We start from the raw sequence: 17,908 nt of genomic DNA on the forward strand, positions 1-17,908 counted from the left end.
TAACAACCTGAGCTACTGGGGACAGAGGTGCCTCCAGACCCTTTAACCCTTAGACTCTGATCTCTGCTTATCAGCAGGGTGCTCGATGCTGTCACAGTCACCTGTCAGTCTGCTCTGGAGCTGCAGAGGTGAGGGCTCAGAGCAGCCCTGTCTCTCTGGAGAGACTAGTGGTAACCAGGTGCCCTGAGGATGCCAGGAGTCCCAGTCCCAGCGCTGTCTGTCCGACAGCCAGCGTCTCAGGGTAAGCAGGTGACTGACTCATATGGCACAGCTCATATGGTCACCAGGCAAAACTCTGAATTGCTCAGTTACCTACAGGAAAATCTGCCTTGGATAGAAATGCTGGTATCAGAAGCATTTGCAGTACAACATAAAGAGAAAATTCACCTTAGCCAAAGATTTACCTTAGCCTTGTTTTGAAAAATGGATTGGGGAAAAGACATGAAGTAGGAGATGGGTTAATATAATTTTTCTGGTTCGTTCATCTCCTTAAAGCAAACAGCAAAAAATACAATGTAAGCATCCCCTTCAGTAGAAATATATCATTTCAGGAATCATAAGTAACAAAAAAGACTAGACCAAAAAGAAAGATTTTTTTTTTTTTTTATTTTGAAGATTGGTAAGGATCTAGCAGTAATAACATTTGAAAGCCACTCCTATTGTGTTAGACAATTATATCTTACCTTGAAAAGAGATTCCCAAATTTTTCTGAATTGATTCTCACACTCACTGACTTCACCTCTGCTGACGTTTCACTCTCTCATAATGTTAGTCATCCATCAAGTTTCCTTGCCTACATTAATTTTCTAACATGGCAGCTTGCCTTCTCTATCCTCCCCTCTCCCACCTCCTTACTCCACTAAATGCAGTGCATCTTCAACAGGCCAAAAGCACGTGAGGTCTTACTGCTTGAATAGCTCAGTCCTTCAGAGTGAGACTGTAAGGGCACAAAGAGACTAAACCCAAGCCTTGGGATGACACAGGAGAGGATAAACTGCAGAAACAGGTCATGGTCTGGTTTTCTGCCAGATCAGTGAGGACATGTCTATGTTTTATTTTATTTTAGGTGTTGTCCAACTAATTTTAATCTAGTTCAGTAGAGTAATGGTGATGTATTATTATTTGAGGAATTACCCAGAGAGCTTGTCTTTCCCCTGGAAGCCGTGTAGCATCCGGTGTTTGCAAAGATTGTTTCCAGACTCAGTAACAACTACCTACATAATCTCTCACCCAAAAATGCTACAAAGGTAACAGTTTTTTAAGATTAATGATTTCACCTTCTTAACTAAAATAAATGCAATACGCAGATTTACTTCTCAAAGTCCATTGTGCCTGGAAAGCCTCACTGCAAGGGAAGGCTCTTGTGTGGTATCAGTGTCTGAAAACCCAAAAGCTTCCATGAAGCTGCAATGGGATTCAGCCAGTGAGAACCCAGAATGCAACTCTAAAATCTGGTGTGGATCTAATCGGGGGGAAATTATCACATAAGAAGTCAGACTTGATAGACTTTTGCCTGTTCCATAAACTGAGGTGTTTGGTGAAAATATAATTCATGCAAGAAGGGGCACAGGTAGGGGATCAGTAAGAACAGAGAAAGCTGGTCTGCTATATTACACATTGCCTACAAGTATAGATCTAGAAGGGACTTTATGTGAATTTCTAGTCCTCACCTTGTACTGCTAAAGTATCAAGCATGATTATCTTTTCCCTGACAGATGAAATTTCTTTGCAGTCTGTGCAGAGCATCATTCTCCAGTTAAGACCTGCAAACAGAGGTTGTAATAATTATTGCCTGTGTTTTAGGTATGGTACTCCTGTTACAGTAGACCTGAATAAGATTTGGCCATTTTTTTCCAGCACTGTCACCATGTTAGTTCCTGCTGAGTGTGATTCCTCAGGTCTTTTCATGACAACTGCTGCATCACTGGTTTCCCCCATTGAGTACTTGTGCCTTTGCTTTCTCTTTTCTAAATGTAGTGTTTTACACTTACTTTTACTGATCTTTGTGTTTGCTAGTCTTTTCAATTTGCTATGTTGTTTCAAATTGTTTCCCCATTTTCTCAAGTACTTTCAGCCATCTATTCTGATCTCCAGACTTAAAAGTCAACCATTTATGACACAGTATGTGATATTAGTTTGTCCAGTAGCGCTAAGAACAATGTTGAATATGACCAGGACTCACCACTAGGGGATACTGCTTTAATTGACCTCCCAGTTTTGCTGTCATCCAGTATATGCAGTTGGACCACGAGCATGCAACCGAGTTCATAACATCCATGTAAACAAGTGGATATTCCTGAAGGTATTGCTGCTGGTGACCCTGCTTCTGAATGCCTTTTGCAGCTGTTGTATGAATTGATTGGAACACAAATCTACTTTCAGTACTTCAGTTTCATTTCTATAACGACATTTGCACATTGCCATCTCCACATACAAGGCCATACATTTCTGGATTTACATTGTGTCTCTTCTGTCATATAATTTCAGACCCTTTCTGATGCTGTCACCTATTGTATCTTTTGTCTATGGCTTATTCAAGATGTGAGTTATCTTTTAAAGGAGGAACACAAACAGCTTTGACATGATTTATACTTACTACCTTATTATCCTCAAAATGTTTCATGGGGGGCTGCTTGGTCATTTTTGCTAGTGCATTTCCAGGTATCAAGTTAAGGTGACTGCTCTATTTTGATTCTTTCTCAAGTTTTTAACACAGCTATTACATATGTTCTCCAAGGCATCTGGTACATTTCTGGGTTCTTACCGATAATTTGTAGTTGTTCAAAGATGACTTGCATCAGGATTTTCAGCTGCTCTGCTTTTGAATTCATTTTTTCTAAATATTAAGCATTCCTATTTCTTTGCAAAACTCTACATGTCTACATATGTCCAGGCAGAACCAACAAGCTTTAAAAGAGTGAAGCATAAAGACAAAGAATACTTTATTATTCCCTAGCGTATATTTTATTTTTATTTCTTATCTGCTTAGTGGTGAATCTATAAATTGGGTGTGCTTTTTCCTGTTTTTAATTCAACTGTACTTAAAGAACTTAATTTTGCTTCTTTTCCCAGAACAGGTGGCTGAAGTGCAATTAGTCCCCGGACAGGTCTGAAATACTGTGTCCACAGTGCCAAATAGCAATGGCAGTACAATATAGCTGAGTATAGTAATATCTCACACCATCACTCTTGGCACTCCCACTCTCTCAACAGAACCATTTTCAAGACACTGTCAAACTGGAGGGGTTCCAAAGGAGGACCACAAAGATGAGAAGGCTCAGGGACAACCTCATCACAGTATTTCAGTAGTTAAAGGGCAGCAACAAAGAGGACAGAGGTTCTCTATTCACAAGGAGCCATATGGAGAAGGTAACAGGCAGTGGGTTCACGTGAGGAGGGGTTTCATCTTAATATAAGAAAAAATTTTTTACAGTGAGAACAATCATTCACTGGAACAACCTCTCCAGAAATGTGGTAAAGTCTGTCCTCCATCACTGGAGGTCTTCAAGATGCAATAATTTCATCTAGACTCCATTTCTCATGAAAGGTTGGATTGTATCATTTTTCAAGATCTCTTCCATCCTGGGCTGTTCTATGTTCCTATAAAAGCAGTGCCTCTGAGTGAATTTTTCTGGTTGACACCAGCCTATAATCTGAAATCCATCCTGACACTTTGCATTCAGTGAGATTAAAATCCTTAAGAATGCAGATCCTCATTCCCTTTCTTTCTTCTCTCTCTAGCTCTGATTCGGTTTGTGCTGAAGTCATGGAAGACATCCTTTGTCATTAGGTTTGTGTCAGATCCATATTTTTGCTAGTAATCTTTTCTGTGAAGATGTTGCTTGATTTGAAATGTTTTTGAAGAAAAAATTATCTGCATAGTAAATAACTACAAAATAGTCTAGAAAGATGGGGTTTGGCTAGAAAGAAAAGGGGCATTTCCTTCCAGGTGCCAGCTACTGGAACAGGGCTGTTGAATTTTTGTGAATATGATTAGTTGACATGTCTTTCAGCAAATGGGTGTAGTCAAAGCAAGCCAAAGATCTCACCATAAAACAAATGCCTACTATTCATCATTGTCACTATAAAGGCTGCTGCAGTCTGTTTATTACAGTAATTCTAAGGTGCTTTGATAATTTGATCTAATTTTCCAGTATATAGTATTCAGATTATCAGCGTGTGCCTTGTGAAGTTCTTGTTCTGACCACATTTTATTACTCTTCAGGCTTTACAGTACACTTCATACTTTAACTTTGTTCCGAGTTTAGTTCCTCCTACATATTCTTCAAATGCTTTGTCCATTTTCTCATTCTGATCTTCACTGAAAAGATTCTTCCAGTCACTTACAGCACCTTCAGAGAAGTAAAGAAACTTGAAAATCAAGAAAAATTTTCTATACATCTGCCATTCTTATTCCATTGTGCACTAAATACTGTTGATCTATTTTTCCAGATAAAACTTTACTCATTTCTGCACCAATATAATTTTGTGAAATCAATGGAGCTGCATATCTGCGAAACTGCTGTAATGCAAAAGAGAATACTTCTCTTCCAATGATTGTGTTCAAAAAGGCAGCCAAAATCCTGGTCCCCTACAGCTCTCTACTCCAGTCAGTTATGACTGACAAAGCGAAAGACCATGAAGAATTGGTTAAGAATTACCTCGCAGGAGGCAGAGCTGGGTTTCTGCTCCTTTGGCAGATAGAGTTTTTATCTAATGACTTCTTTAACGTAAAGTGCATAAATAGATTGACAGCCAGTTGGCCTTCCCATTTCTGTGTCCCCTACACTATGCTGCAAAAATAGTTCCCTTTTGTTGCCCCTCCTCCGTGTACCTGATTCTTGCATGCTTGACTTCCTCCTAACCTGTAAGAGTGAACAGGGGTTTGGCAGTGGCCCTCCTAAAAAGTGTGATCGTGCCACTCGGGTTGAGTTTGGCCCAGTGCTGCCTGCTCGGATAAGCCTCTAATGGTTGAACAATCAGTGACATAGGCACAGAGGTGAAGAGGAGTTCAGACACATGACAGTTCCTCCTTCCTGACAGCCATCTGACAGCCTATAAAATTTGCTCTGTTGCCAAAGCCTTGCTGGGTATCTTTCTCACCAGTGCTCCTTGAATAGCTTTCTCAAGTGAAATAGTGATAACCTGCTTGATACTAACTTGCAATGCTAATATGTGTGCAAAAAAAAGAAGCAAAGAATGGCCCAAGTTCTTGAGAATGTGACATTTCTACCTCTGAACCACTTGGAGCTTCCTACCTTTGCGAAAGAGAATGTTGCCTAATGCCCCATGGGTCTTCTGTGAGTTCTTCTTCATTGACTGAAAGCTGCTCCTCTCTACCACAAACTGAAGCTCCTCCTCAGTCACTGAAATCCCTAAGAAAGCAGCTATGTTTTTCACACCCACGACAGGATTCTGGAAAGAGGAAGGTAACATACCACATGACATTCAAGCAAATTACACTGCTTTCCAAGGCGTTTACAATTCCCTACATCTCTCTGCTAGCTACATATATGGAATATTCATAGAGTTCAGTAGGACTAGAGTAATGCATAGTGTTTCTCTTCTCCATAATTATTTTAGAGGAGATATGAGCTGTTTCCCTATAGATTACAAAAGATTGTGCACGATTTACAGCTGAAGAAAATCTACACTGTTGAATATATAAAAGCTCCTCCCAGAAAATTATTGGGAATTTTGATTTACAATTATTTGGGCTTATAGCACAGCTAAATAAAAAACAATAATAATTTTCTCAAGCGAAATTTTAAAAGGTTTTTGAGTTTGCATTTTACCTTTTCTTTACGTAAAACAAGAATCTATCCCACACAGTTTGCATACCCTACATGAATATAATGGTGACTTGGTTTAGGAAAAAATGCTCTTTGAAGTATAAAATATTTGTAATTATTGATATCCTCACCTCTTTTAGCTCTTCATAAGTTATTGTCATAACATTTTCTTCATCAGCATATTTGTTCCATTTGGAAAGGTATTCGAGGTAGGATCCCCAGGCCACTAAATAGAACAAAAGAATCCTAAGATATGTCATAAATGAACATTAGACAAGCTCCTTAAAAAATAAACTAAATTTTATTCATTAAGTTGATCTCTCAGCCACGGGCAATATTAATCATGTCTATGGCAGAGTTTACACCCTTCTGTGGAAATTATAGGTTTTGCTCCAGGCTGTTCTGGCATATGCACAAGTCTCAAGGATATGATACAATTCGTAAGTTGGAACAGTAAAACTTGTATCTCAGGGCAGATGGGACTCTGCACCAAAGAGCTATCAGTACTCAAACCATCTTGCAGACTCCCTTAATCCACTTTGAAACCTTGTGTAATCCTCCCTTCAGCTGGCTGTATGCTATGCTAAACTTATGCAATTTAAACTAGTGTTACTATTTTCTCTCCTTTTTAATGCATTAGACTTAGTCCAAATAATTCCTTTCATCCTATTTAGCATGTAGGTGTTTATATGCCTGTACGGACACAAGATGATGGACACTGGAGAGGAGGGGTGAAGGGGATCCAAGACAGAGATAAGGAAGAACTACTTCTTCCAGAAAAAATATCAGTTTAGACAAGTTAAAGCAGCTTGTGGAACTGCAGTTTTGACAGGGACTTATCCTCAAGCAGTAAGACAAGTATGGTAAACTTTAGTGCAAATGTCTTTCTTTCTTTAATCTCTGCTTTTGTACTGTAAACCAAAAATTCCTAGTGAAGCTGATTTAATGAAGTAAAGCTTTTTTAGACAAAGACAAAGCCTTGAATAATTGACACAGCCAGAATAATATACTGTACCTTTCTTTGTCATGAAATCTGTGAAGAAATCATCCCAGGTCTCATAGGAGGGAAGAATAGCCAGGCCTTTGGAAAAATGGTAAAAAGATGTAGCTACATCTTTTGGGTTACGAATCAATAACAATATCTAGAAAAAAAAATTAATTATTTGTACAGAAAGATGTAACAAGCTATAGCATGAAAACAATAATAATATACTTTATAATTGCAGTTGGGGAATTTCTAATATCTTGTATGCTACTTGCAGACATAGCAATTTCATTCCAAATTAAGAAGATGAAGTATTTAACTTTGCTTTGGAACCATGTGAAGATGATTGCCTTTAATTATTAAAGTACTTTATACAGATTAACCAAATTAATTATGCAGAATCTAAATATGTTTTGCTCAATACAAGCATAATTCATCATTTAGGTAGCAGAGAAAAAATCACAAAAATACAAATTCTCTCTGAAGCCCTCACTTGTGACAACACCACAAAATGTCTCCCATGGGAAACTGTGTCAAAATGCATTTTGCCTCTGGAGGATTTGTTCAAGCCCTGCAATTCCCTTATGGAGACTGTCACAAAGGTGCCCATAAAGACGAACAGAGGTGAAGTGAGATGAATGGCAGTACTTAAACAGGCATGTAGCAATGGCCAGGCTAAACACTTAAGTATAAGAGTGATTCTGAAAATTGGCAGAAAAGTACTTCGTTGGTATAAAAAAAAAAAAAAAGCTGTTGAAGCGTTTGCTTTCAAGACATTAAAATCAGCACTCACCTTGACTTTATTTTTGAAGATAGACTTGGGAAGGTTTTCAGGACGGAGATGAGTAACCATAAATCTTGGAGAAGGTAATTTGGTCATTCGCTTTAGGAATTGGAAGGAGGAGAGTGGACAGTTCACTACAATTAGTACAAATATTCTTTCCAACAGCCTATTCTAAAATGTTGCCTTGCTAAACTTATCAAGTTATTGGCCAATAAAAGTACTTTTCTGTGTTTGTATGTTTTACCCTGCGATATTAGTGGGCTGCTGTGAGTAGCTCTAATCTTCAAAAACCTCTGAGAATGAGTGACTAGAGAAAGATTATCCATTGTTAATTCTCTTTAGTGATAATGAATTTGACATGTTCTGTTAGACGAGGGATCAAATCTGAAGGTAAGATACAGACTCTAACTGGGTATATGTGAAAGCTGAAGGATCTCAAGGATGCAGGGTTGAGGAGGAAGAGCTAGTAAAAGACACAAAAGCTAGTATTTCATTATTTGATATTTCTTGAAGCTCTTCTTAAACACAGAAGATGCTATGTTGAATTTCTCCAGTTCTTGTGCATCTAATGGGTAAGTGCTCCTGTCACTCTCACTGAAGTGTTCATTTATTCCTCACCATTTGGCAATCTAGACAAGATTCATCCTGACCAGATGCCATATACAGAAAAGCAGGAGAGTTCTTTTCAAACAGTGGAATATTTCACACTCCATATATTCAGTATTTGAAGCACATAATTTCAATAATTTTATACATATTCTGTTCCCACCTCATATTTCTCGGCATCTCCAACTTCAAGGTAGGGGAATTCTAGTTCTTCATCATTCACACCACTTTCTCTATTCTGTGTTTTCTTTTCAGATATGTTTATCAGGTCAGTTAAGATTTGACTTAGCCAGTTTGTGCCTGAAAGAGGAAAAATACAGAATTTCTTGTAAAAGTTTTAGAAGTAACAGAAATGGATTTTCCAGGAAAGCCAGGAGGAAGGTAGTACTACTAGGTGAGTTACCTGGTCTCCTCTCATGTGATACAATCACAGCTGACTATCTGAACAATCACCTGTCAGGGTCCTACTTTTAGTCCTCTGTGCTGTATGTACTCATTTGCTTTGCCAATAAGAAAAAAATTCTCTGAAGTGACATTTCCTATACACTTATTATATTTTTCTCAAAACATACCAAAGAGTCTGTAGCGAACTCCCATCTTTAGTCTACCATTTCCTGACTTCTGGATACTGGGTTCCTACATCTTTCTCACTACAGTCTTAACAACTGCAGTCTGGTGCAAGCATTTCTTCAAAAAGAAAATATGATAAAAAATCAAAAATCTTGCAATCCTTTCAGTTCTAAGACAGTGCGAACCCAGCTGGAGGAGAGAAACTACTAGATTAAAATGAATATGAGACACATTTGACCCAAACCTGTGGCTCTGATAAGGGGCAGCACAGGGTGCTCTCAGGCAGAAAGGAGCAAAGGAGCAAAGGTTGTAAACTTACATTCCTAGCAAAGATCCCCTCCTGATTTCCTAATAAGTATTGAACAATGTGATCATTTCAAGTGCTAAAAAATATTTCTGATAGCTATTTCCTGACATCTATATGAAACAAACTAAAGAAAATGCAGCATGGCATGGGAAGGTACGGAAAGCTCAATTCTGTGTAAAACTACAAAGCTGTTAACTTTACAAAGATAAATGTGACAGCAGATCCTGTAATATCAAGAGATCTCATTATGTGTGGTGTAAATCAGTGTATTTTAATTCTCTCCAATTCATGCATTTAACTTCATAACTATGAAAAGTACAGATAACAAAAACCTTTACATGTTATAGAAAAGAAATCAGATTGTTTTTCTCAGTCTTTTGGAAAATTTCCTACATAAAATCCTCATAATTAACTATCTTGTGCTTTTTCAGAACAAAATACATTTCACAAAATTTTGTGAACATTTTAAATACAATTATTTAATATAATATATATTATATCATATATATTGCATATATTAATACAAATCCACCTATTTGCAATTATATGACCTTATTTAACAAAAAAGCAAAATATATTCACCAGATTTAAGGTATCCTGCCAAAATTACATCATCACTTCTGGATTCAAAGGACTCCAAGGCTCTGAATGTTTCAGGACTACAAATAGTGACAGGGTAGAGAGTTCCATTGTAAGAAAACAGCAGTTCATCACGAGGCAGTAAACTGGCAGCCGCTATTCCTTTATCTATAAGATCAGTAAAATGTTTCCTTGACTTATCCATTCTACTTCCCTCTCACACACACAGGCTCTGACACAGTGTGAAATGCTATGTAGAAAAAGAAACCCACAAGTTACCTTTTTATAGGTGCTTGTTTTGTTGGGGTTTTTTTGAGCTTTGTTTGTTTGGAGGTTTTTTGGACCCTATGATAATAATTTACTACTCTTTCTGAAATGTGCCACTCCAAAGAGTAATTTGAACCTTTTGAAATCAATAAAAGTTGAACATAAACAAACAAGATAAACAACCAAATGCAATTGCATTCTAGGAAAAAGGGCTTAGATAATTTCAAAATACCATGCCTGTCACATGAAAAGGGGCAGAAAAGAAGCATTTTCTGTCCAACCTGTACTAATTTATTTTTTTGGCTATCACTGTCCCCCAGGAGATCACAGCCTTTTAACGTCCAAAACAGTCTTTTAGCGTCTCATCTAATGAGACCCTTGGCTTAACAGATTCACCAAGATGGATAGGACATTTGATACCTTTTATATGGGGACTGCACTTAATAGCGGTAGAAAAACTCCTCAGCAGGTTTCTCCTATGAGTTATTTCACTGTCGACAAAACTGTCGGCACCTGAAAATGAACTCACTCCAACAGTTCACAAAATAACATGTTTATTAATACATATCTGTGATATATGGGGTTTGCTGTGCCTGGAATAGGGTCCAACTGCAAAAAAAGCATAGTATCTAGTAATAACAATAATACAAAGCATAGGCCCACACGCTGAAGCAAAAGCAACTTACAATGAAGTAATAAGTAAAAATTTTAAAGTTGAATGGAACAAAAGTAAAATTAGTGCATATGTATAAAGCAATCGCTAACCTCACAGCATTCCAAGAAGGTGGAGGGAGGAAAGGTAGCCCTTCGGTTACCTCCGCGGCATTGATGGAACTTCTCCCTGATTTTTGCTTATGTCCAATATCTCTTTATACGTTTTTCTTTAGGCAGTTTGAGTGGCTATACTCAATAAACTAATTTTTGGGGTGATAGACAGATGAAATAGGCCCAAGGGTCCACTTCCCAAGTTTGGGGGCCAGGATGTTCAGGAAGAAAGGCCGTGTTATCTCCATATCACTCCTTTCTTGATTTTAACCCTTTTATCAGTTCCTGGGAATGTCTCCCCTGGTGATGGGTTTTTCCAGGAAACCATCAGGAGCCTTTTTCTTCTTTTGTGTGGCCTTACCTATCACCTTATACTTCCAACAAAAATCCGTGATTACAACACAGAGTTTGTAAAAAAAATATAACAAAATAGAATTACATGAATTGCAGACTGGAACTTAAACGTCAAAATCAAAATCCTAAAGGCAATTAATCTCTTTCCAGTACTCAGTCTGCTGGGATTTTCTTTTTTTTTTATTATCTCAACAAAGTTAGATCAAACTTGTTGAGACTGGGAGAGGAAATGTTCAGTGTGCTAGAGACTGAGCTGTGGGCAGTCCTGTGAGGGTGGCAGACTGCTCCCTCCAGCTGGTGCCCAGGAGGGCACAGGGGCACATGCAGTCCTTGGCCACTGGTCAGACTGTGGTACAGAGTTCTATTTTTCTGGTGGTTACACGGAAATAACTTATTTATACACTTCCTTAATGAGCTCGATCATTGTTTAACAATTGATCAGTCATTCCTCAGTTGGTAATAATATAACCTCAGCTACAATGATTAGCATTTATAATGTACTTAAGGTGATGAGCTTCTGAGTGCACTGACCTCAGTAGAAAAACTGGTGTTAGGTTTTAATACTCAAGTCTCTGTCAAAAGGATGGATGGGTCACAAGGAACAAGAAAATAGCTCCTCCAAAAAATTTATGCCAAGCACTAAAATAGCATGCTTTCTTAACTCCAGCTTTTGAATGCTGGTTGTTAGGCACTTGAAGCACGAGGACCAGCAACTACCTACCTGTGTACTTTTGCCATTTGCTCTCTCTGAGGGATTCACACCTGAGGCATGGGATGACGTAGCCCTACATTTTTACTTCAATTTTGTTCAATCCATACAAAATCTTTTGCTTTTCCCTTCATCTCCTATTCTCTGTACGGCTGTATCAACATAGACTACCTATGTACAGGTATGATCTGAAACAAGTGGATAACACATGGCTCTTCCTGGATCCATCTGCTGAACGAGATCTGGGCCAAAGGGCAGCCAGTTGGCCCCACCTGCATCACTGCACTGATGGTAGCTAAGAATTGCTGAACCACGAAATAGCACCTTTGCGATTCTTGAGGTATAACCAGCCACTCTAGCAAAACAAAAAACAGCTTGCTTATTTTTTTGCCTTACATTCCCTTGGCATTAAACTGTTGTGGACTGAAACTAAGAAAATGTGTTTAATTGGTATTTTTACCTGCTAGCAAAAAAAAAAAAATTAGCTGGGACAGTCCTCCCTCAGGATGGAAAAAGAGAGAAAATGGTATGTAAATTATTAATGTATCTCATGCAGTAGCATAGCGTTGGAGTAGGATTTCCATAACAGAAAGACAGCTCATTTCAATCCTAAACTTCACTTATCACAGAATAATCTAACGAAATTTTGATAGCAAAAATGCAGAGGGTTTCCTGTGTCTTTTTGCAAGAGAAGGTAGTCAGGCCAATTATTCCCTGGAGGCACGTTTTATCCCTAGGAACCAAAAAAAACCAAAACCAAAACCAAAACAAAACAAAAAAAAGAAACAAACAAAAAAAACCCAAAACCAAAAACAAACAGACAAACAAAAAAAAACCCAACCAACCAACCAAAAGACCAAAAAAACCCAAGAAATGTATTAATGGAGAAAAAAACAATTAGAAGACATAAGTCATGAGGAGTGATATTGAGAAGAGTTAAATTTCTTGGCAAAAAAAGTAGCAGCACCAAGATTTACAAATATGAGCCTTTGATACAGGTACCTGCCATGACAGCTGAGCTGGGAGATGGGAGCAGTGTACCTCACCCCGTATGCATTACACAAGACTCTCTGATCCTGTCTAATATTGAACCAAGAGACTGACGGAAAGTATCAGTTGATTTAAAGTTTCTAAGAAGCAGCTTAAAAAACACAGAGATTAAAAACAGATTAAAAGATTTTATAATCTCCAGATTAATGGTATTTGTTGTTCAAGCCACCACAGTTCCTCTAAAGGTTTCTGGCTTCCCATGTGTGGAGGTTTGGAAAAACAATTCTAAAAAGCTAATTTCAAAAGGTTTTCTACAATTTGTTCTAATGTGTGTAGAGAAGTTTTCAGACAGGCACAACTCAGTATGGGGGAAGGGAATTATATTACAAGTTATTACTTACACAATAAATACTATAATACATATATATACATATATATAACAATTTTAACTATCTCTTCTATGGTGAAACAATATATATACATAGACCATCTCTCCTTTCCTTCAAAAAAAAGTCCAGAAAGAAAGAAGAAGAAGTCTTCTTTTCACTTTCAGGCCACAGCTCTTCCAAATTAATTTCTGTGGCACTTGGAAGTCTCTTATCTTTAAGGCAGCAGTTTCAATTTGTCATAGCTAGAATTCTTCTTTCTTCTAAGGGGTGTGGGGGGTCTGTCCCTACTTCTCGCTCCTCGGCCACCTCGTCCAAGGGTGTTACCATGGATTTCAGGGGAACACCCATGTCACCACGTCTGCAGCACGAAGTGCAAGGAGTTGAAGTTTAAAGTCTTTATCCCCTGCTCTTGCTCCGTGAAGGTTATGGTCCCTGGGGACGAGCTCTCGGGAGACTTCTTTGGGGATTTCCACCCCTTCTCCCTGGAGTCAAAGAGTTCTAAGGGCTTTTAGTTTAGTCCTTACCCTAGAACTGATTCCAACCAACTCACTCTCTCTCTCTCTCTCTCTCTCTCTCTCTCTCTTTCTGTTGGATGTCTCTGCGTCTCTCAGTCTGGTCCATGCCATATTTGCTGCTCGTCTGCTATTTTCTCTTGCTCCTAGAGTTCCTTTGCACAGTCTTTTGGCCAGAAGCCTGTCTTGGCTCACGGCCACAGCTCTCTGTTGTGCTGCTTTTGCCGCTGCTTTTCTCTCCCCCACACTGCAAGGGGGGGAAGAAGATGCAACCCAGGGGGTCTTCCCGATCTTTCAGGGTCCCCCTCGATTACCAGCTTCAGGGGGGGCTTCACTCAGTGGCTGTGCTGCTCCTGGTCCCCCGGCCCCCCTCTAACACGTGGAGTTTCAAGGCATGGCTGCTTCTGCTTCCAGCTACACAGTTAAAATTAATGCCTTCTCTTCCAGTTTTGTATGTAATTTCCGCAGGGTGCATCAAATTTTAATTGGTCCAGTATCAAAAATACTACCCCCTAGGGCAGACTATCACCAGCCCCAGGGGGGAAAGGTTTTTCCAAACCACCACACCATGCTTACCAGACCTGGTCTTTCCAGACTGTGGAGCTTTACAGAAGGAGGATGGTGACTTTTCTGTGATAGCTACAGGACACTGCCATCTGGCCCTTGAGTAGTGGACTGATCTGCTTATGCAGATCCATTCCCTGTTAAATGAAACAACAAAGCATAGTCTCAAAACTTGTGCTTTCATGTGGTAAATGAGGAGAGATGGGGTTTTATAATGATTCCTATGATGTGCATTAATCTCAGTAAAACTCTGGAGGGGTCTTCCATAAATTATTCCTCTAAAATAATCTAATAAGTTTTAAGATGGATCCATTAAGATTGATCCATTCAAGAAGGTACTTTAAAACTTCCCTGATCATTCATCTGCAAAAACAGAAAAGCTTGAAGGAGTAAGGACATTCTCTGGGCTTCTACGAATGAGCCCATGAAAAGTAGGGCTTGAAGCAGAATTGGCTCTATAATGAAAATACCATATGTGGCATTTTCTCCTTTGAATAATTTAGTATGTGGCCGATCAGAGTGGAGTCAAAGCCTCCAAACAGAGCCCAGGGTAGTAGGGTGTCTTAGGTTATGTGATAAAAGCTTGTCTGCACATCCACAAGGAAGCACAGCAAAACAATGGAGAGGGAGCCCAAATAATACCCTGACCAGATACTCCCATGCCATTGGCTCATCAAAGGCCTGTCTACACAACCTCAGAGGAGCTCAGGTAGGCCAGAGACCAAGTTAAGGACTTTTACAAAGGGACACCTTGTCCAGGTCCCTTCTACATCCCAGGTAAGCTTTAGCCCCATCATACTGGTGTGAAGGTGACCCATCAAAATGATCAGTGCTTGAGAATATTTTGAAGACTGGCAGAGACTGCTGTCTCAGGGTATAGGCACATGAAAGAATGCCAGGTAAGAGCCTTTCATGATTGCACATGACTTACTATGTAAGGATTACATGACAGGTATGAGACAACTACCAGCAAACAAATTATTTACCAGCTTGCATGACACTATTAGCATTTACAATATAGGAAGTACTGAAATAGAGAAAATATAACTAATCCTCAGTACATGAGGGTTCATTTTCTTGACTACTCTAAAATACTGTTTGGGCTGCAGACTAATCTGTCGTAAAATTTTCTTGGATTCTCCTTTTTTTTCCCCTCTTGAAATGCACAGCCTTTTTCATGATGGTCACCTTCTCTAACCAGGATGAAGCTCATGACAACATCAGATTAGACCACTATCCCTTGTCTACAGAAGTATACCCTTCTCGGTCTTTCTGCTACCCAAAACTTTCCACATCTCTTCTAAACTTTCTTCTCACAGCTTTTTTTCAGCCTCAGCTTTGCTATCTCTGGAGAGTTTCCATTCTTGTAATCCCCACTCTGGAACAAAGTAAGAAATAAGCAATTTTCCACGGCTTTCATCATCTTTATTAATGTACTGGCTAGTTCCCAAAGTTGCAATGGTTACCTACCCTCTCCCTCCTGTTAATACTCCACTAGATAATATGAAAGAACAAGCCATTAAACACAGAGAATGTTACGGCACACAATGATGGAGAAATAATCTTCTTACACTAACTTGAAGATGTCAGATGTGTGTTAACAGACTGCCCAACCATCTGGTTTCAGAGGGTATGGAGTTAATTTTCTTCCCAGCAGCTGGTACAGAGCTATGTTTTTGATTCGGAATGAAAATAATTTTGATAACACACTGTTGTTTTGCTTGTTGCTATTAGTGCTTATCCCATGTCAGGGACTTTTCAGTTTCCCATGCTCTGCCAGGCGGTAGGCGCACAAGAAGTTAGGAGAGAGCATGGCCAGGACAGCTGATCCAAACTGGTCAAAGGGATATTCCATACCACAGAACATCGTGCTTAGTATATAAATGGGGAGGAGTTAGCCTAGAGGGGTCATCCACTGCTCAGGCATGGGCTGTTGCATTGGTCAGCAGATGGTGAGCAATTGTACTGTGCATCACTTGTTGGTCCTGGCTTTAATTCTCTTTTTCCTTTTTGAATAATTATTAGTTATTATTAATTATTATTACAGTTACTGTTATTATAATTTATTTCTGTTATTAAATTGTTCTTTTCTCAATCCTCAGGTTCCTCAGGTTTTATCTCTTTCTGATTGTCCTCCCTATCCCACCAGGGGCAGTGGACGGTGGGGAAGTGAGAGAGTAGTTGTGTGGTACTTAATTGCTGGCTAGGGTTAAATCACAATACACCAAAACAAATTTCCTTGCTTGTTTGTTTTATGTGATGTCTCCCAACTATACTGGTCAAATTACTGTAAAAAGTTGACATTCTCTGACTAGAACTTTATTACTATATAAATGTCAGGAGCCAGGCCAGTGACCTCAAGAAGTCTTCTGTTGCCTCATTGTGCATCTACACAACTTGACATTAAAAGAGGAAGAGGAAGAGGAAGAAACAGGAAGGAAGGAGCAAAGAATGTCAGAAAACACTCACTGGTGTTTTGGAGGACTTTCTGATTCTTGCTAATGCACTAAATGTCCTATTTCCTCCAAACCTGTCATTAATCTCCTTCTGGTCTATGCCCCTGAAATAATCAAAGCCCTGGAGCCTTTAGGAGAGAAGTTATTATGTCATACAGAGTGCAATACAAATGAGGCTGAATATAAAATGCAAATGTAAAATATGCTAAATAAAGCTGATTAAAGAGGCATTTGAAAATTGAAAGGTGCATTAAAAAATTAGTTGTGTCACATTTTTGCATTCCATGCAAAAAAAAAAAATGCCATTTTAATTTTCAGTATAGGAATTTGAATGCACAAATCAGTATTATCAGTGTGACTAGCTCAGTAGAGTATATGAGACATCAGTGGATATAGTGGTACAGGAGCTGGAAGTGTGCAGCTCTGGTCTTAAGCACGAAGTAAAAATTGTGTATTTAATTTAATTCTTTTTCTGAAACCCGTATTTGAACTGGGGTTTTTTCCATTTAATTTATCAAAGACATTTAGTTTTGTTCAAATATCATGGTATTAAGAGCAGAAAGTCATGCAAAAGAACTACAGGGTGTTTTTCTTTAATTTATTTCAAAGTGTTTCTCTGTGGATTTTGTTGAGTCCCAGTCCATGACTGTAAATTAATCCTTTAGGAAGTTCAAAGAAGAACTGACGGCTAATGGCCTGTGGGCTAATTCAGATGCTGATTACCTGGCTACCAGGCCAAGATGGGCACCATCAATAACACCCAATGATCTTTGCCCATGACCCCGTAATTCTTTCAGCTCCTGCTGCCCTCTGAAGGACCAAGGGAGCTAACTGAGTTCCACATGGTGTATTGTGGAGAAAGAAAAGGGCTGGAAGCAAAGGTGGGACATGGGAGGACATAGAGCTTCGTGTCCATTCCCTCCTACCCTCATAGGGTATGGAGATGAGGGAATAGCAACATGAGTTGATGTAAACAAATAGAGAAGGAAACAATACTCTGAGCATCTCTTCCCTTGAAATACCCAGTTCACCACTCTCTATGGGCAGTTTAGCCAAACTGAAGATTAACAGCTAGCAGAGGAACAAGAGTCAAAAGTTCAGACAGAACTCTGTGATAAGTGCTTTTCTGCTGCTTCCAGGGTAAACTTCGCAGCATAGCTCTTTTTGGTAGCATTGCTTCTAATAAACCCTGAGAAACAAGACATAGTTCCATGCAAAGCTTCTCCAGATGTCTGTACTGCATTTCCTAGTGCTCTGGGTGAGTGCTGTATCCAACCTT

At 39.0% G+C, this 17,908-nt stretch overlaps 1 protein-coding gene across 1 annotated transcript; it reads right to left on the reverse strand.

The window, feature by feature from the left end:
* Positions 1-1,110: 1,110 nt before the first annotated feature.
* LOC116784641 (sulfotransferase 6B1-like) lies at positions 1,111-9,896 on the reverse strand. Its single transcript, XM_032683436.1, has 7 exons — positions 9,627-9,896; positions 8,331-8,467; positions 7,571-7,660; positions 6,808-6,934; positions 5,924-6,018; positions 5,259-5,415; positions 1,111-4,352 (listed from the first exon to the last, which is right to left on the reverse strand). The coding sequence occupies exons 1-7, from the start codon at positions 9,826-9,828 to the stop codon at positions 4,222-4,224; spliced, it is 939 nt and encodes a 312-aa protein (XP_032539327.1). The 5' UTR covers positions 9,829-9,896; the 3' UTR covers positions 1,111-4,221.
* Between the last annotated feature and the right edge of the window lie 8,012 nt (positions 9,897-17,908).

The sequence above is a fragment of the Chiroxiphia lanceolata genome, chromosome 3 (assembly GCF_009829145.1).
Source record: "Chiroxiphia lanceolata isolate bChiLan1 chromosome 3, bChiLan1.pri, whole genome shotgun sequence".
In the NCBI taxonomy this organism is placed as follows: domain Eukaryota; kingdom Metazoa; phylum Chordata; class Aves; order Passeriformes; family Pipridae; genus Chiroxiphia; species Chiroxiphia lanceolata.